General features: G+C 37.8%; 1 protein-coding gene across 1 annotated transcript in view; it reads right to left on the minus strand.

Annotated features, from left to right (window-relative positions):
• col9a2 (procollagen, type IX, alpha 2) overlaps nucleotides 1–27,903 on the minus strand; it is a 317,373-nt gene that overhangs the window by 61,825 nt on the left and 227,645 nt on the right. The window contains exons 5-13 of the mRNA XM_061882494.1: nucleotides 13,546–13,828; nucleotides 11,768–11,842; nucleotides 11,370–11,405; nucleotides 11,223–11,285; nucleotides 5,507–5,560; nucleotides 3,492–3,527; nucleotides 2,977–3,000; nucleotides 2,850–2,903; nucleotides 2,712–2,765 (exon numbers count right to left, since the gene is read on the minus strand). Of these exons, the coding sequence (XP_061738478.1) occupies nucleotides 2,712–2,765; nucleotides 2,850–2,903; nucleotides 2,977–3,000; nucleotides 3,492–3,527; nucleotides 5,507–5,560; nucleotides 11,223–11,285; nucleotides 11,370–11,405; nucleotides 11,768–11,842; nucleotides 13,546–13,617 (468 nt within the window). The 5' untranslated portion in view covers nucleotides 13,618–13,828. The remainder of the gene's footprint in view (nucleotides 1–2,711; nucleotides 2,766–2,849; nucleotides 2,904–2,976; nucleotides 3,001–3,491; nucleotides 3,528–5,506; nucleotides 5,561–11,222; nucleotides 11,286–11,369; nucleotides 11,406–11,767; nucleotides 11,843–13,545; nucleotides 13,829–27,903) is intronic.

Below are 27,903 nucleotides of genomic sequence, written 5' to 3' on the forward strand. Positions count from 1 at the left end.
ACTAGTATATCATGCAAAAGTGCAGATTCCAACCACTGAAATACTTTGTATAGTAGAAGACATACGGTCATTAGAAAACATCACTGCACATCATAATGTCAGCGACAATTTCCATCTTTTTAAAGATCTAAAAATAATTACTTGGGAATGTCCAGCGGGCCAGATTGAAAAGCTCAGGGGCCGTATGTGGCCTAGGTCTGCACTAGAAGATCAGAAAAATCAGTCAGACTGTATTGTTCAATAGATTATACACTACTGCCATCTAGTGTATCAAATCTCCAACTACCTTCCAATCTCCTGCAATTGTTTTATAACCTTAGCCATCATCCTCCCTTGCTCATAAAGAATTAGCATTCATGGTAAGTTGGAAACTGTTTTACTGCATTATGACTTCAATAAGTCATAAAAAGTGTCAATAATTATCGATATCGATCAATATAAAAAACGTATATAGTGATAAGAGTTTTCAGCCCTTTCGCCCAGCCCTACCTGAAAGGTACAAGGGGAACATTGATCCGTCATTAGGCGGGGTAACCTTAAAAGATGCAATAATTTGTGGTAGTGTAGCAACAATTTTATCATTGAAAATGTCATGTAAAATGATATAAGTCCAATAACATTCCCCCCTTTGGCACCTCTATCCTGTAGCCACGCCCCCTCAGTTTGTCGCCTGTGTTTACAATCAGTCACGTGACAAAATATACCTTCTCGCTTGTTACTAATAGATACCCTACAATAGAGGTGTCAAACGTATGGAACAGGTTTTATCCGGCCCGCGAGATGAGTTTGCCAACTATAAAAATTGGCTGGAATTTTTTAATTTAAAAAACTGCTGTTCTAAATGTGTCCACCGGATGTCGCCAGTACAATTCTTTGTATCCCCGAGATAGAGGCAACATTGTAGTGTTTGGACACTGAAACAGAGATGTTTGACACAAAGCTGTTGTTGGTAAGTACCCCCCCCAAAAATGCTTTTAATAATCTGTACATTTTGTATTGCACTTGTGACTGGGGACACATTTTCTGGGCGCACGTAAATATGCTGAAGTAATACGTACAACAATTCCCTTCTAAGTCCATGTGTTATGAATGAAATTAATCCAAATTCAGGCGTTTTGTTGTAGATGACGACATTTTTAAATCAACCACTTTTCGACGTCCCAGGAATTCTTTTTAAGAGGGAAAAATAAGACATGACATATATCGTAAATTCCGGACTACAAGTGACAACTTTTTACTTACACTTTGAACCCTGCGGGCGGCTTATAAGACAAGTGTGGCTAATTTATGGATATTTGAGGCGGCATAGCTCGGTCGGTAGAGTGGCCGTGCCAGCAACGGAGGGTTCCAGGTTCGATCCCCGCTTCGGAATCAGAATTACTTTATTAATCCCTGAGGGGAAATTATGATTTTCAGCCCAATCCAATTCAAGAGCAGACAAATATTACAAGAAGACCGAACAGGATCGCTGACAACTTACAAAAAAAGAGGAGAATCAAGTAAACACTAGAAGGGTGATATCTCAGGTTGGGTGCTAGTACAGGGGTCGGCAACCTTTACCACTGAAAGAGCCATTTTGACCCGTTACACAAATTGGTGGTAGCGGGGGTGGATAATGTAGCCCGGAAGAGTTAAGGAATGCATGGGATTCTGGGTATTTGTTCTGTTGTGTATATGTTGTGTTACGGTGCGGATGTTCTCCCAAAATGTGTTTGTCATTCTTGTTCGGTGTGGGTTCACAGTGTGGTGCATATTAGTAACAGTGTTAAAGTATTTTATATTACAACCCTCAGTGTAACCTGTATGGCTGTTGATCAAGTATGCCTTGCAGTCACTAACGTGTGCTATCAGATTCCACATACTGCATGTGACAGACCGGTTTGCAAATAGCATGATGTAAAAGTAGAGATAGGGTGAGAAGCTCTGCCATCCGGGAGGAGCTCAACGTAAAGCCGCTGCTCCTCCACATCGAGAGGAGCCAGATGAGGTGGTTCGGGCATCTGGTCAGGATGCCACCCGAACGCCTCCCTAGGGATGTGTTTAGGGCACGTCCAGCTGGTAGGAGGCCACGGGGAAGACCCAGGACACGTTGGAAAGACTATGTCTCCCGGCTGGCCTGGGAACGCCTCGGGATCCCCCGGGAAGAGCTAGACGAAGTGGCTGGAGATAGGGAAGTCTGGGCTTCCCTGCTTAGGCTGCTGCCCCCGCGACCCGACCTCGGATAAGCGGAAGATGATGGATGGATGGATGGATGATGTAAAAGTCTGCGCGACGACATGTAATAGAGGACGTTAAGGGCATTACCAAGACGGCACACCCTCATTATTAATGTCAGGGAGGAAATGGGATAATGTTAGCCTCGGGAGATTTCTGGAGGAGGCATTGAAATCCGGGAATTCCCGGAAAGATTGTGGGGGTCGGCAAATACGCAGCTGAGCCGCATCAGGGCGGGTTGCCGACCCCTGTGCCAGTAAAAGTGAATAACAAAAGTCGTCACGTGGTTAAAACGAGTGTCTGAAATGAATACTCCGTGCGCCGAGCTTCACCCTGACTCGACCTCCGGTATATTGACTTTGAGACCCCTGGCTCGTATCCTACCCTTGAAGGTCCCCTGGTATAATGACTTTCACTTCAAAGATACATGAATAATTACCCTCGACTTGCTACTTTCTTTGGCTCATTTAGCCACAAAACAAAGGGTTTGTACTTACCGGCTTGCCTGGTGGGCCGGGGAGTCCCGGAGGTCCTGGTGGTCCCATTAAACCCTATACCGAGCAGAAGAATCCCAATGTTAAGTCTGGAGTTCAGTCATGTTTGCTCCTATTTTTTATTTTTTTTTAAACACTTACTTTTGGTCCGATTAGTCCGATATTACCGGGAAGACCAATTGGCCCTGGAGCACCCTGGACAGAAGAAGCCAATATTAGTTCCAACTAACAACCACAAAGCTCAATTGTGAGCATCGGAGTTACTTACAGCAAGTCCGGGTAGGCCGGTTCCCTGTGTGCAAAAGAGGGACACCACTTGCATTAATTCAGTTATGCCCGAGTATCGTTAACGTGGAGGGTAATTAGCTACATTTGTTCTTTATTTGGCTCGCAAGCGATTAGGAACAAAGTAATTGAGTGTCCCTCTCACTACCCCTCCTCTGCCCCACCATGACTGGAGAAAAAGGCCTTGCCCTGTGCAAGATGGAGACTGAGCTCTCCCCGGTGGTTATAGCCGGCGTTACAGCCCAGCCAGCTAAACCCCAGGACACCGGTGGTGATATGTTGATGATATCAATAGACAAGGGTCGTTAGGGAAGTTAATTAGGGGCTGTCAGATGCCAGTGTGCCACGTCTGGATGACCTCATCGCCCAAAGAGGGGACAGCTGGGCAGGCATTCAAGCATGAACCAAACGCTTAATTTACGCCACAGCAGAGCTAGCCTTGAATATTTGCGAGTGATCTTATTATGAAAAGTAGATATAGCACAAAGGCATACTTACAGGACGGCCAGGCTCTCCGCTTAAACCAGACTGACCCTGCAGATGACACAGAACAATAGCTGACAACAAAGAACACTTAAGAGATACTATTTATTACGGTACCATTTCTGATTGCCACCCTTATTTAATTGAAATGTACCGTATTTTTCGGACTACAAGGCACACTTAAAATCCTTTTATTTTCTCAAAAATTAACCGTGCGCCTGATGACCTGGTGTGCCTAATGTACGGAATAATTCTGGTTGTGCTTACCGACCTCGACGCAATTTTATTTGGTCCATGGTGTAATGATATCAGCCTTTTCATATGAAGCCATAAAGGAAATGGAATGACATCACAACACACTTGAAAAGTCACAATTCACAATTGAAGTTAAAAAGTGGCTTTGGAGCAATCAAAGCTGCTCACACAGTCACTAAGGTGGACACTATGTCTGACACATTGATTGATTGATTGAAACTTGTATTAGTAGATTGCACAGTACAGTACATATTCCGCACAATTGACCACTAAATGGTAACACCCGAATACGTTTTTCAACTTGTTTAAGTCGGGGTCCACGTAAATCAATTCATGGTACATCAATTAATGTGTATTATATTTATCCATGAGAGCATTTTTGTTGTAAATTGTGAGGTATGTCTGTTAAAATCATGGTTGTTTTATAAATGATGACAAATGTGATGACGTAACTGAGGTGTGGTTGGATTGTATAATGAGTATGTGTCCATTAAAGTGCATTTCAAGACTTTTCTTGATTTTATTACATGCCGTAGTACAATTTTCTTGTCATAATTTTATTGCATGATTTTTGTATCCCTTTAAATTAGGTAGCCAGGGACTGCAGATAGAAATGAGCTATTTAGCTATAATCTGGTACAAAACATATCTGTTTTAGAGCTTAATGTTTATGTGCATTGTCCCTTCAAATAAAGACTAAACAATAAAACAATATGTGTGACCAGTAGATGGCAGTCACACATAAGAGATACCTGTAGACTGCAATATGACGGCAGTAAACTACACCAAACTTTAAATGTTCCATTGAAAATAAAGACCATAACACACGGCACTCAAAAATATGTAACAATATTTTAGTATGGCTTTGAAGCTGCTTACGGCTACCGTGGTCAGAGATGCAAGTAATACTCCGGTGTGTGTACAAGGACCGCAAAATGGCACCTATTAGCGGACATATAATCTGGCGTTTTGTTTCACAATATTATGCAAAACCAACTTTTCTTACCTTCTTGTACCTGCTTATGTGTATTTGAGATCTGCATAAGTCCTGAAAATTCATGCACGTACGCCACTGTAGTCCGTGGCGACGCCGTAGTCAATAAGTTTAATCTTTTTCTCTATCTTCACGTTATGGGACATTCATCCTCCACTGTTGCCATTTTTAATATAAAGTAGTGTAAAGTTCTTACTTATATCTGTCAGTGAACTCGCCATGAAAGCGTTAAAACATACCGGTGTAGTGAGTTTACATTATTCACCCAAGGAACTTTAGTTATTAGAGAGATGTTCCATTTTGGTCAGGACTGAAGTGACTGTCAGAAAGCGGCTTAAAGATGGTCTGTAAAACATCATCTATGCAACATTTTGACCATAGAACCACCATTACATGTTATGTAGACCACAAGGAAGTATTTTATATTTAGAAAAAAATCACAATACATAAAAAGACCTGACTAGACCCGCTCATCGGCAAGGCACCTTTTCACCCGGTGCGCCCTATGGTTCGAAAAATACGGTAATTACTGAAGGAGATTGCTTTAACTCCATTTCATTTCAGAGGTGTTTTACATTTTTTACAATGTTCTACGACTCATGAATGTGTTACTTAGCGGATTGTTTGTTTTAAACGTTCTAAATATAATAACCCAGCAGCAAGAGTTTGAAACACCTTAACGAGCATCATTAAATAAATCAGCGGCATGGTTATAATCTAAGACTCTGACAAGGACCTCTGGAGTGACTACTCGGTGAGTTCTGGAAGGTTCAGAACTTGCCTTTGGCCCAGGGCTTCCGATTGGACCTCGGTCGCCTTTGGCACCAATCAAACCCTAAAGAGGGGCGGAAAAAGAGGAAGACACGGGGGTCAAGGCAGGTAATGCTTGAATTGACATCGACATAATCACAGTTCCTGAAGGTAATTGGGAAACAAACTGGAGGTTGAGATTCCAAAGAGGATTACGGGCTCAAGGTCTGAAGGCGGCTTGCGTTTGCAGTTTATGTGCGTGGTTGCGTTTGCATGTGACCACAATGCACTTTCTGCTTACCACCATCAACAATAGTTAATCACTTTAGAGCCATATGAGTCTCTAAAGTGTTTTGAATCCTTCAAAACAATTGTGTTGATTCAATTAATCAAATTAATTCATTTTATTCAATGAATTCGTTCATTATGTCATGCATTTAATAATTACATTGTATTTATACAATTAATTTGATTTACTTGTCTATTTATTCCAATTCTTAAAACCTTATGAAAGACATTAAATCGACTTCCACCAGCACGTGAAAAAAAAACACTTGTGGACTGCTACCAGTTGATTAATTAATTTATTAATTCATATTATCATTTATCTTATTTATTTATTTTATTAATTAATTTTTGATAAAGTATTTTTAAAACCTATGAAAGACATTAAATCGACTTCCACCAACACGTGAAAAAACCCCTTGTGGACTGTTCATTCTAACCAGTTGATTAATTAATTTATTAATTCATGGTATCATTTATTTTACTTATTTTATTTATTTATTTTTAAACCTTTATGAAAGACATTAATACGACTTTCATCAAACTGGGGAAAAACCCTTTGGACTTTTCATTGTTAACAGTTGATTAATTTATCTAAATAATAGATTTTTTTTTTAATGAATTTTTCTAATTTGTGTAATTATATCAATTTATTAATTTAATTATATAATAATTTAATGTACGTATTTATTTATTCTTAAACCCTGTAAACACATTGAATCGACTTTCACTAAACTGTGAAAAAATAACCTGTAGACTTTTCATTGTTCATTTCTTAAATTGATCAATTTTCTAATTTGTGTAATTAGTTAAATTTATTAATTTAACTATTCAATAATGTTGTTTACATATCTGTTTATTCTTAAAACCCTATGAAACACATTAAATCGACTTTCATCAAACTGGGAAAAAAACCTGTAGACTTTTCATTGTTACCAGTCAAATTAATTTATCTAATCAACTCTTTTTTTTTACATGTATTAATTTTCTGATTTGTGTAATAAGTTACATTTATTATTATATTTTTTAAATGTATATATTATTTTATTCTTAAAACCCTATTTAACACGTTAAATACATTTCCACCAGCCTGGGAAAAAAAATACCTTGTAAACCTTTAATCGTTACCAGTTCATTAATTTATTGAATGAATGTATACATTTTCTAAATTATCTAATGAATTAATGTATTTAATTAACTGACTATTTCATTTATTTATTTACTCGTCTAATAATTTTTAAAACCTTATGAAAGTCATTAAATCGACTTCCACCAACACGTGAAAAAAACAACCTTTAGACTGTTTATTGTTACCAGTTGATTAATTAATTTATTAATTTATGGTATTATTTATTTTCTTTATTTTGTGATTAATTAATTGTATTTATTTATTTTTTAAAACCTTCAATAATGTTGTTTACACATATGTTTATTCCTAAAACCCTATGAAACACATTAAATCAACTTTCACCAAACTGTAGAAAAAACCCCTCTAGACTTTTCATTGTTACCAGTTAATTCATTTGTCTAATTAATTCCCTTTTTTTTAATTTATTAATTTTCTAATTTGTGTAATTACTTCAATTTATTAGTTTAACTATTCAATCATTTTATTTATTTATATATTAATTCTTAAAACCCTATGAAACACATTAAATCGACTTTCACCAAACTAGGAAAAAAACCTGTAAACTTTTCATTGTTACCATTTAATTAGCTCATCCAATTAATTCATTATTTTACATTTATACATTTTCTAATTTGTGTATTTACTTCAATTTTTTAATTTAACTATTCAATCATTTTATTTATGTATCTATTAATTCTTAAAACCCTATGAAACACATTAAATCGACTTCCACCTAACTGGGAAAAAAACCCTGTAAACTTTTCATTGTTACCAGTTAATTAGCTTATCCAAATAATTCATTATTTTACATTTATACATTTTTAATTTGTGTAATTAGTTACATTTATTCCATCCATCCATCCATTTTCTACCGCTTATTCCCTTTCGGGGTCGCGGGGGAAGCTGGCGCCTATCTCAGCTACAATCGGGCGGAAGGCAGTGTACACCCTGGACAAGTCGCCACCTCATCGCAGTTACATTTATTAATTTAATAATTTTATTTACATATTTGTTTATTCTTAAAACCATATGGAAAACATTCAATCGACTTTCACCAGAAACCTGTAGACTTTTCATTGTTACCAGTCAATTAATTAATCTGATCATTTCATTTTTTTTTTACATGTATTCATTTTCTAATTTGTGTAATTAGTTACATTTATTAATATATATTTCTTCGATTTAGATATTTTTTTTATTCCTAAAACCCTATTAAACACATTAAATCAATTTCCACCAGCCTGGGGAAAAAAAACATGTAGACTTTTCATTGTTACCAGTTAATTAATTCATCTAATCAATTCATTTTTTTTTACATGTATTTATTTTCAAATTTGTGTAATTAGTTAAATGTATTAATATATTTCTTTAATTTAGATTTTTTTTTTATTCCTAAAACCCTATTAAACACATTAAATTAATTTCCACCAGCCTGGGGGAAAAAAACTTGTAGACTTTTGATCGTTTCCAGTTAATGAATTTATTTAAAAAAGGTATTCATTTTCTAAATTATGTAATAATTGTAATTATTTACTTAACTGATTATTGTATTTATTTATTTACACATCTAATATTTCTTAAAACCTTATGAAAAACAAACTGGGAAAAAAACCTGCAGACTTTTCATTGTTACCAGTCAATTAATTTATATAATTATTCATTTTTTTTACATGTTATAATTTATTAATATATTTCTTTAATTTAGATTTTTTTTTTATTCCTAAAACCCTATTAAACACATTAAGTCAATTTCCACCAGCCTAGGGGAAAAAAACTTTTAGACTTTTGATCGTTACCAGTTAATTAATTTATTTAATAAATGTATTCATTTTCTAAATTATGTAATAAATGTATTTATTTACTTAACTGATTATTGTATTTATTTATTTACTCATCTAATAATTATTAAAGCCTTATGAAAGGCAAACTGGGAAAAAAAACCTGCAGATTAATTTATCTAATCAATTATTTTTTTTGCATTTAGTAATTTTCTAATTTGTGTAATTAGTCAAATGTATTAATTGAATTATTTCATTTAAATATTTTTTTTATTCTTAAAACCCTATGAAACACATCAACTTGATTTCCACCAGCCTGGGGAAAAAAAAACTTGTAGACTTTCAATCGTTACCAGTTAACTAATTTATTTAATTTATATATTAATTTTCTAAATTATGGAATAAATGTATTTATTTATTTATCTGATTATTTTATTTATTTATTTACTCATCTAATAATTCTTAAAACCTTATGAAAGACAAACTGGGAAAAAAACCCTGCAGATTTTTCATTGTCACCACTCAATTAATTTATCTAATCAATTCATTTTTTTTAATTTATTAATTTTCAAATTTGTGTAATTAGTTAAATGTATTAATTTAATTTACTTTTTTTTTCATTCTTAAAACCCTACGAAACACATTAAATCGATTTCCACCAGCCTGGGGGGAAAAAAAAACCTTGTAGACTTCTAATCGTTACTAGTTAATTAATTTGTTTAATAAATGTATTAATTTTCTACATTATGTAATAAATTAATTTATTTACTTAACTGATTATTGCATTTATTTATTTACTCATCTAATAATTCTTAAAACCTTATGAAAGACAAACTGGGGAAAAAAACCCTGCAGGCTTTTAATTGTTACCAGTCAACTAATTTATCTAATCAAATATTTTCTTTACATTTAGTAATTTTCTAATTTGTGTAATTACTCAAATGTATTAATTGAATTATTTAATTAAAAAAAATGTTTTTGTCTTAAAACCCCATCAAACACAATAAATTGATTTCCACCAGCCTGGGGGAAATTAAACTTGTAGACTTTCAATCGTTACCAGTTAACTAATTTATTTAATTTATATATTAATTTTTTAAATTATGTAACAGATGTATTTATTTACTTAACCGATTATTTTATTTATCTATTTACTCATCTAATAATTCTTAAAACCTTATGAGAGACAAACTGGGGAAAAAAACCCTGCAGATTTTTCATTGTTACCAGTCAATTAATTTATCTAATCAATTAATCTTTTTTTACATTTTTTAATTTTCTAATTTGTGTAATTAGTTAAATGTATTAATTTAATTTACTTTTTTTTCATTCTTAAAACCCTACGAAACACATAAAATCGATTTCCACCAGCCTGGGCGGAAAAAAAAACCTTGTAGACTTCTAATCATTACCAGTTAATTAATTTATTTAATAAATGTATTCATTTTCTAAATTATGTAATAAATGTATTTATTTATTTATCTGATTATTTTATTTATTTATTTACTCATCTAATAATTCTTAAAACCTTATGAAAGACAAACTGGGAAAAAAAACCCTGCAGATTTTTCATTGTTACCAGTCAATTAATTTATCTAATCAATTCATTTTTTTTTACATTTATTAATTTTCAAATTTGTGTAATTAGTTAAATGTATTAATTTAATTAACTTTTTTTTTCATTCTTAAAACCCTACGAAACACATAAAATCGATTACCACCTGCCTGGGTGAAAAAAAACCCTTGTAGACTTCTAATCGTTACCAGTTAATTAATTTATTTACTAAATGTATTAATTTTCTAAATTATGTAATAAATTAATTTATTTACTTAACTGATTATTTGATTTATTTATTTACTCATCTAATAATTCTTAAAACCTTATGAAATACAAACTGGGAAAAAAACTCTGCAGATTTTTCATTGTTACCAGTCAATTAATTTATCTAATCAATTCATTTTTTTTAATTTATACATTTTCTAATTTGTGTAATTAGTTAAATGTATTAACTTAATTTACTATTTTTTTCATTCTTAAAACCCTACGAAACACATTAAATGGATTTCCACCAGCCTGGGGGAGAAAAAAAACATTGTAGACTTCTAATCGTTACCAGTTAATTAATTTATTTAATAAATGTATTCATTTTTTTAATTATGTAATAAATTAATCTATTTAATTTACTTGTTTTATTTATTTACTCATCTAATAATTCTTAAAACCTTATGAAAGACATAATATCGACTTCTGCCAGCCTGGGGGAAAAAAAACCCTTGTAGACGTTTTATCGTTACCAGTTAATTTAAGACGAATGCCTCATAAAAAACCCGAAGTTTTGCTCACAATAGACAGCGCTTATTATTTTACCCGACAAGTTACAACATTTTACCGCCACCAACTCGCCTTCTTTTACAGCGGGCCAAGCTGGGATACAAAACATCCGTCAAAACATGGCTGTGCAATAACTACCCGCCGCCATAAATTGCGTAACTCAAAAGTCACGTAACTTAACAAAAAAGTCCCGGGGAAGAAATAAAACTTTGTGTTTATTTACATCGATGCCGTTCTCTCCTGGTGCTCCATCACGACCCGGCTCTCCCGGCTCTCCCTTTTGACCCTATTAACAACAAATAATACCATAAATTATCATCATTACTTTTTTAATGAACTCATTAGGAATAAAAAGGCGGACAATACTTACAGGTGGACCAGGTGATCCAGGAGCACCTTTGTCTCCCTGCATACAAAGGATGACATCATCGATAAAGTAATCAATGTACACATTTGCCAAACAAAGATGTGTTCTGTGGCGTCTATGCTTAAATACAATTTCTGCTTGTTCATATGCGTGTTTGGAAAACTTGTCTATAAATGAATTTAAACTCATCACATGACCGTGACACAAACCCAGACCCCCTTCCTTGAGTCTGCCTCCTGAAAGACCCCTCTCTCTGCTGAGGAACAGAGCTCTTTTTGTAGCCCTGTGTTTGCATGAACACCCCCCTCTGCTGGTAAACCTGCAGTACTGCACTCTAGTGCAGCACAATGATGCTCTTTGTGACAAAGTTGCTGGTGGTGGTGGGTGGTGGTGGTACTCACATCGATGCCGTCCGACCCGGGAGTTCCAGAGGGGCCTGGTGGGCCTGCCTGGCCTTGGGGTCCAGGTGGGCCTCTCTGAAAGTTCAGCAATTTAGTCATTATTAGTCATTGCTTTTTCTATGTGCATATGTATGTGTGTATATGTATATATACAAGTGTGTGTGTATGTATGTCCATCCATCCATTTTCTACCACTTATTCCCTTTTGGGGTTGCGGGGGGCGCTGGCGCCTATCTTAACTCCAATCGGGCGGAAGGTGGGGTACACCCTGGACAGTTCGCCACCTCATCGCAAGGCCAACACAGATAGACAGACAACCTTCACACTCATATTCACACACTATATGTATGTATGAATATATATATATATATATATATATATACATATATATATATATATATATATATATATATATATGTATATATATATACACACACACATATGTGTGTGTATTTTACCTCTGTTTAAAATGTTATTTTTTTAGTCTGTCCTTTGCCTGTATTTATTTGTGGTGTACAGCCTTTTTTGGTTGTCTTTAAAGGGGCTTTACCTATAAAGTTGGCACGGGTATGGTATTATCATCATTCCATGTCAATATCAAAACACATAAAACTTTTAAATATGCTTAAAAAAACACTCAGTAAAGTATTATTATTGAGTGCCTCTAACTCTAAAAAAATGCAGGTCACATAATCATGAAGACATTCTGGGAAGGTTGTTAAAAATGTGTGCTAGTTTGGAAGAAAACAATTGAAAACAGGTGGAACTCATAATGAATATGGATGTAAAGGTTGCAATTAGATTTACAAGGTGACATTATTAGAAGATTTAACAGATTACTCTTCATTCACCATTGAAGTTAAAAAGTGGTTTTGGAGCAATCAAAGCTGCTCACACGGTCACTAAGGTGGACACTATGTCTGACACACTGATTGATTGAAACTTGTATCAGTAGACTGCACAGTATAGTACATATTCCGTACAATTGACCACCCAAATAAGTTTTTCAACTTGTTTAAGTCGGGGTCCACGAAAATCAATTCATGGTAAACACATGATGCTACTCAATATATTTCAAGGCTTCTTTTGGTATCATTTTGATTAATATGGCTTTGTTACCTCATATTAAAAACATCTAAAAAACACAAACAATATTGTAAGAAATATTTGGAAATATTTCACTTTGTATGAAATAAGTTTATATCAGATATGAATGGACTTTTGCAGGATCTTCTATTTTTTTTGGAGTGCCGCCTGCATATGATACAACATGCATGGAGGTGCAGTACAAAGGACAGAGGGGGAATGTTGGAAGGAGGGGTCCTAAGACTGGCACAACCCACACCTAAACCTAAACCCCCTCTTTTTTGGAATTTCATCTCTGCCAGTCCAGGTGAGACTGTCTTTTTTTATACGATTTTTCGTGTGTTCAAAATAAAACAAATCCTTCGGTCTGAAAGCATCCAGGAGATAACGTATGGGTGTCAGTTTGACTAAGGACTCTCACACCTCGTGGTCAAAGTTTGTTCTGTCTGAGTGGAGTTTCACTGAAAAAACTAAAGCGTTTTGAACTTTTTTTTTTTTGGGACAAATGTCATGAAACACCTCCACCAAGAAGAAAAATGAGTGTTGAAGACAAAAATCCCAAAGTGTTAATTTTGTCCTTAGAAATACATTTCGTTCTTTAGGACCCACATCAGGTTAGGGTTTAATAATTCCAACTCCACCCTTACATAATATCCCTTCTAAAGAACGCAGGTGTATCCCGGTCCACTCACCACTTGGGCCAGAACCAGGCACAGCGTCTGCAGCAGCACCCAGGACTTCAGCAAGACCGAAAGAGAATCCATGGTCCCGATGCCTCCTCTCTTCTCGCTCCCTTATTCCTTTTCCCAGGCCGGCACAGCGAGGAACTGCCGGGGCCCAAAAAAAAGCTGCCTCACAGAAGGTGTGGGGGTGGTGGGTACGTGCGCAATCTAAGGGGGAAAAAATGTCAACCCAGTCGAGGGATGCATGGGGGTGGGTTGAGGTGTAATGATGGCATCCTGCACGGACAGCCCCCTAAAGAGCAAAGAAAAGACACTTTTAGTACCTGCTGCTCTAAATGCTCACTACATAGATACAATATGGAAGTTATCATGTAAAACATGAAATAAATGCATCTATTTTAATCATGTTGCACCACCAGAGTCTGGACAATCAAATCATGTTTATTGGCTCACTATAAAAACGACTTGGCTTACTTTCTTTCATTATTAAAGAGTGGAATTCCTCCCCTTTCTATGAACGCACTGTGGCGACATCTGGTGGTCATTACCTGAAATGCAGTTTGAGTTTGAGTTCATTTGGAACATGCAACCGTATAACAGGATACATCACCATTTTCAGTTTCTCTTTTCAGCATGTTCGAAAAGGAGTAGGGAGAAGCAGAGCTTATTTAATCATACCCCTTTTCTTTTACATGAGAGTCACATAAACTTTTGTTCACTTCCTGTTCTCAATTTATTCACAATATATTTCATTGTAATCACAATGAAAATAAATAAATACATAACAATCGGTGAAGTAAGTCATATTTGATATGCCTTTTTTAAATTTATTATTAAATAATAATTATTATTGTTTAATCAACAGTACCAGACAGCCAGGGGGGTTCTTGGCTCTCATGAAATGGGTTCTAGTGACCCCTATGGTTGTTAAATAGAACTACATGCACCTGAGGTATTTTGCTCTCCACTAGATGGCGACAAATACAAGAGACACCAGCTTATTCCGGTTGAGGTAGAAAAAAACCCCACACCTCGAATTGAATAATGCAGTGTTTTTCAACCACTGTGCCGCGGCATGCTAGTGTGCCGTGGGCATATTTGCCAACCCGCCCTGATTTTCTGGGAGACTCCCGAAATTCAGCGCCTCTCCCGAAAACCTCCCGGGACAAATTTTCTCCCGAAATTCAGGCGAAGCTGGAGACCACGCCCCCTGCGGCTCCATGCAGACCCGAGTGACGTGTCAACAGCCTGTTTTCACGTCCGCTTTCCCACAATATAAATAGATTGCCTGCCCAATGACGTTATAACTGTAGAATGATCAAGGGCGAGTTCTGGGTTTATTACGTGGGTCTATTGTTAGGCAGTTTCATTAACGTCCTCCCAACGTGACAACAACACACAACAACAGCAGTCACGTTTTCGTGTACCGTTCGTCTGCCGTAAACAGCAATTTTGTGACACTCTTAAACAGGACAGTACTGCCATCTACTGTGCATGCATATGTGACAATAACATCTACGGCTTTTAGAGCAGTAGTTCTCAACCATTTTTCAGATATGTACCCCATGTGAACATTTTTTTTAATTCAAGTACCCCCTAATCAGAGCAAAGCATTTTTGGTTGAAAAAAAAAGATAAGGAAGTAAAATACAGCACTATGTCACCAGTTTCTGATTTATTAAATTGTATAACAGTGCAAAACATTGCTCATTTGTCGTGGTCTTTCTTGAACTATTTGGAAAAAAATATATAAAAATAAATAAAAACTTGTTGAAAAATAAACAAGTGATTCAATTATAAATAAAGATTTCTACACATACTGTGAAGAGATGGCGAATTGTCCAGGGTGTACTCCGCCTTCCGCCCGATTGTAGCTCAGATAGGCACCAGCGTCCCCCGCAACCCCAAAGGGAATAAGCGGTATAAAATGGATGGATGGATAGCTGTAAATATACTCCTCCCCTCTTAACCACGCCCCCCACCCACCACCTACCGAAATCGGAGGTCTCAAGGTTGGCAAGTATGACCGTGGGAGATTGTCTAATTTCACCTATTTGGGTTAAAAATATTTTTTTGCAAACCAGTAATTATAGTCTGCAAATGATGTGTTGTTGAGTGTCGGTGCTGTCTAGAATTTGAATACATCGGCTCAATGTATTCAATTGAACACTATTGCGGACTAAAATATCAAATATATATTGTTTCATAACCGACTCAGTGGCTTTGTGGTTAGAGTGTCCGCCCTGAGATGGGTACGTCGTGAGTTCAAACCCCGGCCGAGTCATACCAAAGACTATAAAAATGGGACCTGTTACCTCCCTGCAAGGGTTGGAATTGGGGGTTAAATCACCAAAAATGATTCCCGGGCACGGCTGCTGCTCACTACTCCCCTCACCTCCAAGGGGATGGGTCAAATGCAGAGGACACATTTCACCACGCCTAGTGTGTGTGTGACTGTCATGGGTGCTTTACCTCAACTATGCTGCTATCTTGTGGACAAGTTTGCTCACTGCAGGTGTCCTTACATTTACAGGTGAAGTGCTATTTTTTTTTTTGGTTAGATTTTTTTTTCTTTTTTTTTAAAAATCTGGTTCCATGACAATCCCTATTTGTGCACCTTTATTTTAAGAGGTTTGGTTCATTGATTGTTGTCCATGGTTGACATGAAAGTTACGTTTTAATAAAAAAATATCCTACTGCTTATTTTCCACGGATCATAAATATTATTAATAATGATCTATATTGACACCGCTGCTGCTCACTGCTCCCCTCACCTCCCCTCCCAGGGGGTGATCAAGGGTGGTGGGTCAAATGCAGAGGACACATTTCACCACACTTTAACTTTAATTTAACTATGCTGCCATCTTGTGGACAAGTTAACTCACGGCAGGTGTCCTTACATTTACAGTTTAGTGCTCCCCCCCCCCCCCCCCCCCCCCATCTGGGTCCATGACAATCCTTATTTGTGCACTTTCATTTGTAGAGGTTTGGTTCATTGATGACAGGAATGTTACATTTTAAATAAGAAATCTCCTGCTGCTTATTTTCCACAGGTCTTAAACACTATTAATAATGATCTATACTGACACGTATATGGTGATACGGTTTTCAGCTGTATTGCAGCCACTGAAATATGAATATTTCTGGTCCTGTTGTAAACATAACTGAACAGGCATGTACTAACTAACTATTGTATTATAGTTGCAAATGTGGCCATTTTTCGCTATTAAATTTACCTTTTTTTAATTTACCAAAGACTATAAAACCGGGAGCCATTACCTCCCTGCTTGGCATTCAGCATCAAGGGTTGGAATTGGACGTTGAATCGCCAAAAATGATTCCTGGGCGTGTCTACTGCTGCTGCTCACGGCTCCCCTCACCTCCCAGTGGGTGATCTAGGGGATGGGTCAAATGCAGAGGACAAATTTCACCACACTTAGTGTTTGCGTGACAATCATTGGTACTTTAACTATGCTGCCATCCTGTGGACAAGTTTGCTCACTGCAGGTGTCCATACATTTACAAGTGAAGTGTTTTTTTTCCCCCCATCTGGGTCCAAGACGATCCTTATTTCTGCATTTCTGCACCGTTATTTTAAGAGGTTTGATTCATTGATGACAGGAATGTTGAATTTTAAATAAAAAAATCTCCTGCTGCTTATTTTTCACAGGTCATTAACAGTATTAATAATGATCTATATTGACATTTGTATCCTGATACGGTTTTCAGTCGTATTGCCCAACTCTATTTCTTCCTGCCACTAAAATGTTAATATTTCTTGGACAAATACAGTAAATGCTCGTTAGAAACATAACTGAACAGGCACGTTTAACTAAACGTTATCCATTTTCTACCGCTTATTCCAAAAGGGAATAAGCGGTAGAAAATGGATGGATGGATGTATTATAGTTGCAAATGTGGCCATCTTTCACAATTAAATGTACCTTTTTTATTTTTTAGTTTAAGCTAGTCGTATTGGTCATTGATTCTGTGGCTTAAGTAACACAGTGTTAATAGTTTACAAACGTTGTGCTAATGCTGTTTGTTTTCTGGGTGACTTGTGAAGCCTACTGTAGCTTTAGAAAGCTTTTATTGTGTTAACTTAAGGAAATATGCCATTGCCATACGTAATCGGCTAATATGCTGTACCTACAGTACAAAGTGTATTCAATTGAACAATATTGCGGCCTAAAATACGAAATAATTATTGTTACATATGTCTCATACAAAAAAGTCTCCTAAGCGGAAGCGTATTAGAAAAGATCTGGTAACAAATGTGTCCACATCATTCAAAACTCTACATCAACGGCGAGGAGGTGGAGAGAGTCAGCTCCTTCAAGTTCCTCGGCACCCTCATATCTGCTGACTTGTCCTGGACCCAAAATAAAACTGTGGTCATTTGGAAGGCCCAGCGGAGACTCCACTTCCTGAGGGTGCTGAGGAAGAACAGACTGGAGAGGCAGCTGATGGTGACCTTCTATTGCTTGGCTGTCGAGAGACTGCTTACGTACTGCATAACAGTGTGGTACGCTAGCTGCACTGAAGCAGACAAACAGGCGATTCAGAGGGTCATAAAGTCTGCACAAAAAATCCTCGGCTGCCCCCTCCCCTACCTGAAGGATTTACATAACTCCTGTTGCCTCAAGAAAGCAAAAAACATCACCAAAGACAGCACACACCCTGGCTACCACCTGTTCCACCTGCTACCATCGGGCAGGCGCTACTGGTGCATCAGAGCCAGAACAAACAGGCTCAGAGACAGCTTTTTTCCCAGAGCTGTCACCATGTTGAACTCCAACTTATAATAATAATAATAATTTACCCCTATACAAAATCCTGCCCTAATACCCTACTGTGCAATACTACCCTTCCAGTGCAATACGTCCGACACTGATTGTTATTTATTACTTCGGTACTCTTGTCTTGTTCTGTATATTGTACAGTATTTTGTATTTCTATAGTGTTTTGTATATTGTACCGGATTGCTTGTCATTTTTATTGGATAGTAGTCTGTTTATTTCAATTGTTAGTTTTTCCTTTATTACCTCGTGTTATTTATTTTACCCCATATTTGTTCCCACAACCGCACCTTAAGTTGGAGTCTTTCATCTCGTTGTATGCAAATATAATGATGATAAAGTCTATTTTATTCTATTCAATTTACCGTGTCACAAGCTTAATTTAATGAATTTTCGAGACTACTCGGTTTTGGCAAACATAAATTAACACTTCACTGTCACTATAGGTCTTTATTGTCATTGCACAAGTACAACAAAACTTTGTTTTCAGCACAAACCTGTTCAAGATTATACAGACAAACAGTGTACAGAGTTACAAAACAGAAACGCTGATGGATAGCCACAAGGCGCCCCCGTAAAAGATGGGGAAAAAAGTAAATGCTGGGAAGGATGAGTAAATAAATACAATCTAGACTGGGCTCCTAAGGTGGCCCAGTCAGGAGTGGGAAAAAAACCTCCATAGCAAAGCACATATACATATTACAACGTACATCTCGAGATATCTAGCAACAGAGGGGAGGGAGTGCGGGGTCATGGTGGCAGGCTGCAACTTTCAGGCACTGCCCATTCTTCCATCACCCCTATGGGATTTGCGTTGAGGGCGATGGATTGGGGGTGAAGTATGTGTGTGTGGCGTATATTTTTGTGGATGCATGTGTGTGTGTGTGTAAGCCTGCCGCATGTCTCTGTTCCGCGGCCTTGATGTCGTGCAGCCGATAAGTCCAAAGTCAACAACAACAGAAATACACTAATAATATTAGTGTATTTCAAACCTACCATTGTTCTCGGTGTAATTTAACTTGATCAAACATGTTCTAACATTTTGCACTGTAAAATAATACAAGTATGGACAGTACTATGATTCGTGCTGATATCTCATCGGAATAATTGCGGTATCAGCCAATACTTAAAGCTCCAAAATCGGTATAGCAAGTGATGAAATTGTCTCGGGACACCACAAGTATCAACTTTTGTATGATGATACCATGCATATTCCTGCGTCAAGACTGCAATTTAAAAAGCAGTTTATTTAATTACCGTATTTTCCGGACAATAGGGCACACCAGATTATAAGACGCTTTTGCCGCATACTTGACATATTACGGTTGTCTGTTCAACATCTTACCGCTTGAAGCCAAACCACCGCCAGAAAATGGACCCCCTGCTGTTTTTCTTGGGAATGAATTCTTCCTTCATTTGTTACCAGATTCGCACCTTCATTCTCTCGTATTACCACTCGCACCTCTCCGCTAGCATCACAGCTAACCCATGCCGCTGCCTCTATGCTCTGCGATCTGCGAGAGCGTTTGACATTGCACGGGCGACAGTTTGTGACGTGTGTAAAAAGGTGCGCTTGTTTTGTGTCTCTGTGAGAAGGAGAGACAAGAAAGAGTGAGAAATGCCTGTAGTCTAAAGCCCGCAGCTAAAACAAACTGCGTGACAACTTATACTCGAATATCACGATATAGTCATTTTCTATATCGCACAGAGACAAACCCGTGATATATCGAGTATATTCCATATATCGCCTAGCCCTAATAAGAACTTTACACAATTTTATATTAGAAATGGCAACAGCGGAGGATGAATATCCCATAACAAGAAGACAGAGAAAAAGAAGAAGCTTATCAACAATAGCAGGGGTCGGGAACCTTTTTGGCTGAGAAAGCCATGAAAGTTAAATATTTTAGAATGTATTTTAAAGCCGTACAATATTTTTAACACAGAATGCAACTGTCAGGTTCAAACAATGATGACATCTATTAAACAGACAAGAAGCAAGGAATTAAACAGAGACAGGATTCAATTTAGCTCAATGAGGAGAAACCCGCAGACCTGCACCCTTGTACAGTGTCGTCCCACGCTCTGACAAGAGAATTCTACGCCTCCTCTTTTATTTCGACTTTCCCTGATTACACCAACTAAATGCATTTATTTTTAAGTAAGACCAACATTTTTAGAGTATAATAAGTCTCTTATTATTTTTAATTACTTTGTTATTCTGAAGCTAACCGAAAGCAAATAAAATACTTTTAACCTTTAATGCGACTTCTTGAACAGCTGCGATAGAAACGGATGGATGGATTCAAATGCATGAGAATGTTTTATATTTTGAACGTAATTTTCAATACTGTGATTACCGGCGGAATTATTAATTACTTATCGTGTTAAGCAACATCAGTTAGGATTTATCTGAGAGCCAGGTGCAGTCATCAAAAGAGCCACATCTGGCTCGAGAGCAATAGGATCCCTACCCCTGAACTATGGCATCGACAAGGACTACAGTGGCGGATGTGCGGAAATTTTCGAGACTTATGCAGATCTCAAATACACTCAGCAGGTACCAGAGAGTAAGAAAAGTTGGTTTTGCATAACATCGCGAAAAAAAACGCCAAATAATGTCTGCTAATAGGTGCCATTTTGCGGTCATTATACACACACCATAATAATACTTGTATCTCTAATTAAGGTAGCCGTAATGGGCCGACATTCCTTCAAGCAGTGCGGCTTTAAAGTCGCACTAAAACATTTTGACAGATTTTTGAGCGCTGTGTGTAATGTTCCATTTTCTCAATGGAACATCTTAAGTTTTGGTGTTGTTTACTGGCGTCATATTGCAGTCTACATGTCATACCAAAGACTTAAAAAATTGGACCCATTACCATCCCTGCTTGGCACTCAGCATCAAGGGTTGGAATTGGGGGTTAAATCACCAAAATGATTCCTGAGCACGAACCACCGCTGCTGCTCACTGCTCCCCTCACCTCCCAGGGGGTGGAACAAGGGGATAGGTCAAATGCAGAGGGTATTTTCACCACACCTCATGTGTGCGTGACTATCAGTGGTACTTTAACTTGAACTTTATCTCTTATGTGCGACTGCCATCTACTGGTCGCACTTATCATTACACCATGTACCAAATCAAATGGCTTCAAGGTCGGTAAGCACGACCAGAATTATTACGTAAATTAGGCGCACTGTCGATTTTTGAGAAAATGAAAAGCTTTTAAGTGTGCTGTAGAGAGGCGGAGCCGACAGGCCGACAGAGCGGCAGGGCATGTTGGAGCCCGGCCCAAGACTGAGGAGGCGGAGAAGTCGAGTGGGCGACAAGGCGGGGCGTGCCGGGAGCGATGCCGCAGGCAAGATCAGGTGTGTGGATCACGCACCCTGACACAATCAATGTATCTCCTCGCAATGTATAAAAGGGGAGAAGGGGGCGGAAGGAGTTGGACAGCCCGCATCAGTGCCTAAAGAGCGGAAGTGACAAAGAGCAAGAGGAAGACGCGGCCGGCTGAAGAGCGACACGGAGGAGCGAGCAGTGGGAGCAACGACGGCGCAAAAGACTTTCTTTATTTGAAAAAAATAATCAAGAGTCAAACCTGCTCGAAAGCAATGTCCTTCCTTGATGGTCCAGGGAACCCGCACCATGGCGAGCGACTGTCATATGTGCCTTATAGTCCGAAAAATACGGTATATCAATTTAGAGATAATGTTCACGACAGAGTTTTAGTACTGCACATTTTTGGTCCCTTTTTCTCGTACTTTGTGCAGATTATAGACCATACCATGACCTCACTGTGGTACAAAGTCTCATAGCGACAACAAACACATTTAAACACTCTGCCGTCGTTCGCCTTCTTTGCAAAACTCAAGATTCCTTCCTTCCTCCGTGAGGAAAAACACGTCTTGAATCATGTCATGTGTCACTGTTGGAGCAAACAGACTGTAAAATAAGTGTAGATGTATTTAATGATGCGTATCCTCCTCCGCATTCTTAAACCTGAGACCTTTCTTGAGATTGAACTCCATGGACGGTTGCGGTATGAACACCATAGCAACTTCTGCAATGACATATTCAAGAAATGTGTGAAAACTCCAGCGATACCACATTACACGGCGGCGACCTGACAGCGTGGTCCGAATCCGAATAGTTCTGCGGTGGACGAGTGAAACCTGAGACGCACAAATGCGCCGACATCGTCCCGTGGCTTCCATGCTTTTTGCCAATTGACCGAACCCGCACATGATGAAGGGGAAAAACAATAGTGATTTATGACATGTCAAAATAGCAAAGGTTTGAGTCAGAAAAGTTATTTGGGAACATTGTATTGTTTTCCCGATACCAATATTTTGGTACCGGTATCAAAATATTTTGGTACTTTTCTAAACAAAGGGGACCACAAAAAATGTCATTAATGGCTTTATTTTAACAAAACATGTTAGGGTACATTAAACATACCGTGTTTCCTTGAATTGCTGCCGGGGCGCTAATTAATTTAAAACCTCTTCTCACTCCGGCGCTTACCAAAGGCATGCGGTAAATTTAGGCCTGCGCTTATAAATTTGAGTGTGATGTAAGAACACCATCATGAAAAGCAAATTTAATAAAAAAACATTATTATGGTCTTACCTTTACATATAAATGAAGTTCATGCGCAGCTCATTCTGATCAAAAGCATAGATAACTTGTTTATAGAAGTCTTCTTTATCTGTCTTCAGTTTTAAAAGCATCCCTGTTTCGATGGAGATCTTCCTTTATTACCCCCTGCTTTGATTGAAAGTCCAATTTAGAAAACTGTTTTATTTTAGATATGTAATCCTCCATGTTAAAAGTGCATGCGAGAGGAAAAAATAAACGATCGCTGCTCACTCTTGCTGCTTGCTGCTTGCTGTCACTTCTTCTGCAGCCGAGTTGTCGCAAGAAGGATCACTAGCGCCCTCTACAAACAGGAGGCGAGAGTCATTTAATGACTCATATTTGACACACGCAGCTACGGTATATTAATAAAACATAGCTGCTTACTGTTCTTTTTAGCATATTCAATAGCTTGGACCTTAAATCCTACTGAAAAGCTCTTAATCTTCTTCCCTTTATGCGATTTCAAATTATTGAAATCAGCCTCCTCCATTTCGAAAATGATGACAGGTGAAGTGTCACCCGTGACGTGACGAGTTCCACCCGGCGGAAATTCTAGGCATATGCTAATTATTTGGCGAAATGAGTTTGACCCGGCGGGAAAATTGTAGACATGCGCTAATAAAAATAATATTTTGCGAAACGAGTTTGACCCGGCGGTAATTCTAGGCAGGCGCATACTATATACCCGGCGGCAATTCAAGGAAATACGGTATGTTTATTTTTGTAAGTTTGTCCTTAAATAAAATAGTGAACATACATGTAAACAAACATATGCTCCCTATTATTAGTCTGCTGATGTATGCAGTAACATATTGTACATACTATCATTGTATTATTTTGTCAACATTATTAAAGGCCTACTGAAATGAGATTTTCTTATTTAAACGGGCATACCAGGTCCATTTTATGTGTCATACTTGATCATTTCGTGATATTACCATATTTTTGCTGAAAGGATTTAGCAGAGAATATCGACGATAAAGTTTGCAACTTTTGGTCGCTAACAGAAAAGCCCTGCCTTTACCGGAAGTCGCTGACGATGACGTCACCCGTTGAAGGCTCCTCACATATTCACATTGTTTTTAATGGGAGACTCCAACAAAAAGTGCTATTCCGACCGAGAAAACAACAATTTCCCCATTAATTTGAGCAAGGATGAAAGATTCGTGTTTGAGGATATTGATAGCGAAGGGCTAGAAAAAAAAAAAAATCAAGTTAAAAAATAATAATACGCGATTGCATTGGGACGGATTCAGATGTTTTTAGACACATTTACTAGGATCATTCTGGGAAATCCCTTGTCTTTCTATTATGCTGCTAGTGTTTTAGTGAGTTTAATAGTACCTGATAGTCGGAGGGGTTTGTCCACGGGTGTTTTGAGGCCAGTGTCTGATGGAAGTCGACGGCAGCTGTACGGACGGTAAAAGCTCAGCTGATCTCCGGTAAGTGGCGACTTTTTACCACAATTTTCTCACCGAAAACTGCTGGTTGACATTTGGTCGGGAACCATGTTCGCTTGACCGCTCTGATCCATAGGAAAGTTTCACCTCCGGGAATTTTAAACAAGGAATCACCGTGTGTTTGCGTGGCTAACGGCTAAAGCTTCCCATCTCCATCTTTCTACTTTGACTTCTCCATTATTAATTGAACAAATTGCAAAAGATTCAGCAACACAGATGTCCAAAATACTGTGTAATTATGCCGTTAAAGCAGACGACTTTTAGCTGTGTGTGTGCGCAGCGCTAATATTTCCTAACATTCCGTGACGTCACGCGTACACGTCATCATTCCGCGACGTTTTCAACAGGACACTTAGCGGGAAATTTTAAATTGCAATTTAGTAAACTAAAAAGGCCATATTGGCATGTGTTGCAATGTTAATATTTCGTCATTGATATATAAACTAGCAGACTGCGTGGTGGGTAGTAGTGGGCTTCAGTAGGCCTTTAAGGACAAGTGGTAGAAAATGTATACTGTTAATATCTGCCTTTTTTCTGTTATAACATGTTCTATCTACACTTCTGTTAAAATGTAGTATTCACTTATTCTTCTGTTGTTTGGATGCTTCACATTAGTTTTGGATGATACCACACATTTGGGTATCAATCCGATACCAAGTTACAGGATCGTACATTGGTCATATTCAATGTCCTCATGTGTCCAGGGATATATTTCCTGAGAGTACAAATATGATATACATTTTTTTTAAAAACAAAAGAAGATTTTGTGATGCTAAAAAATATTGACTTAAAGGCCTACTGAAACCCACTACTACCCACCACACAGTCTGATAGTTTATATATCAATGATGAAATATTAACATTGAAACGCATGCCAATACGGCCTTTTTAGTTTACTAAATTACAATTTTAAATTTCCCGCGATGTATCCTGTTGAAAACGTCGCGGAACGATGACGCTTATGTTGACGTGTGCTTGTGACTTTATTGGTTGTAGCGGACATTTTATCCCAGCACCGCTCACAGCTAAAAGTTGTCCGATTAAATCGCATAATTACACAGTATTCTGGACATCTGTGTTGCTGAATCTTTTGCAATTTGTTCAATTAATAATGGATATTACAAAGAAGAATGCTGTTGGTGGAAAGCGGTGTATTTCGGCCGGCTGTAGCAACACAAACACAGTCTGTATTTCTTTGTTTGAAGCTTTAACATGGAACAGAGCGGTCAAGCAAACCTGTTTCTCTACCACATGTCAACTGGCAGGTTTCGGTGAGAAAATGGTGGTAATAAGTTGGCTCTTACCCTCAAACATGAGCGGAGATTGTGTCGTTTTTCCTGCAGCTGTCAAAGAGGCAGCTGCAACTTTCTTGGCTCCTCCATGGCTTCCCTCAGAGACACTGGCGGTTACCACACCCCTCCGACTTTCAGGTACGACCATATAATCTCACTAAAACACTAGTAACACAATAAGCAGATAAGGGATCTGCGATGAGGTGGCGACTTGTCCAGGGTGTACCCCGCCTTCCGCCCGATTGTAGCTGAGATAGGCGCCAGCGCCCCCCGCGACCTCAAAAAGGGAATAAGCGGTAGGAAATGGATGGATGGATAAGGGATTTTCCAGAATTATCCCAGTAAATGTGTCGAATAACATCTGAATCGCTCCCACTGACCTTATTTATTTTTTGTGTAGTCCTTCACTCTCACTTTCCTCATCCACAAATCTTTCATTCTTGCTCAAATTGATAGGGAAATTGTCGCTTTCTTGGTCCGAATCGCTCTCGTTGCTGGTGGCCGTGATTGTAAACAATGTGAGGATGTGAGGAGCTCCACAACCCGTGACGCCACGCACACATCGTCTGCTACTTCCGGTACAGGCAAGGCTTTTTTATTAGCGTCGATTTTCTCTACTAAATCCTTTCAGCAAAAATATGGCAAAATCGTGAAATGATCAAGTATGACACATAGAATGGACCTGCTATCCCCGTTTGAATAAGAAAATCTCATTTCAGTAGGCCTTTAAAGCACCTCTTCCTGAGGGCGTTATGCATGACATGACGGGTGGTTGACCGGTACTTTTTAGAGGCGGTATAGTACAGTATAGATTCATTAGTATTGCGGTACAATATTCATACCGGCATACCGTACCACCCTAGAGCATTGTGAAACTGTGTTAACAGCAAACAATAGCAGTTACACTTCCAGCCGAATGCTTTGCTGCATCGGTATGCGACAATTTGTCATCGCACAATAGTTTTGATTGGGTATTGAATTTAAAAAAAATAAAACCGATATTAGACACAAAGCTGCGAAACCCGGTGTGATTGTGGAGGCGTGTTGAATTCCTGCAAATGGAACGCTCCAGTTCACTGGGGAGAAAAAAACACCAAAAAAGTCTTGAGTGGATGAAAAGTGCAAATAATAATCCCTTGTTATTGATTTTCTTTCATGTTTTTGTATTCTTCTTGTCCCTCTCAAGCTTTTTCCCCCCTTTCTCCTTAATTTCTTACTGAGTGGCGTGTTTATCCTTGTTCATCATTTTGCCTCAAAACAGCCGCTTTGCACATTTCTGTCTTTCTGTCCACTGACATTTTATCTTATATTCTTTTGTATTTTAATTGCTCCTATATGTGTTATTTTTTGCACAGTGCCTTTAAGATTATGCCATTTTAGTACCTTGTTCCCATAACTCTGCATGCCTACTACCCTTGTTAAAGCTGCCGGAAATGGGAATTTCACTTGGAGATGAAAAATGTGTCTTTCCATCTATCGATCTGTCTATCAAATTATGGCAATTTGCATTGTCTGACTGAATGTCCCAATCTGCTGCACACAAATAGAGAAAATGTTGTATTTGTGTTGTAGAATATTGGTTGGAAAATGACCAAATTTCAATGGTAAACAAAAACGTCACAACCTGACACTGAATAAACGTCGCCAAAAAGCACGTTGTTTCAACATTGCATTTGTGTCGTAGAATATTGGTTGGAAAATAACTGAAAATCCAATGATCATAACAACGTCAGAACCCGACATTGATTAAAAATTGTCAGAAAGCATGTTGTTTCAACGTTGTTTTTGTGTTGCAGAATATTGTTTGGGAAATGACCACAATTCAATGGTCATAAAAACGTCAGAACCCAACATTGATTAAAAATTGTTAAAAAGCATGTTGTTTCACACTATATATATATATATATACACACACACACACACACACACACACACAAACACACACACACAATTTATATTTGAACATCCATCCATCCATTTTATACTGCATTGTCCCTCCTTTCTGGATCGCAGGGAATCGCTGCAGCATATATATATATATATATATATATATATATATATATATATATATATATATATATATATATATATATATATATACACACACACACACACACCCACACCCTATGTATATTTATACATCCATCCATCCATTTTATACTGCTTGTCCCTCCTTTC

This window comes from Nerophis ophidion, linkage group LG21 (genome assembly GCF_033978795.1).
Source record: "Nerophis ophidion isolate RoL-2023_Sa linkage group LG21, RoL_Noph_v1.0, whole genome shotgun sequence".
Classification (NCBI taxonomy): Eukaryota; Metazoa; Chordata; class Actinopteri; order Syngnathiformes; family Syngnathidae; genus Nerophis; species Nerophis ophidion.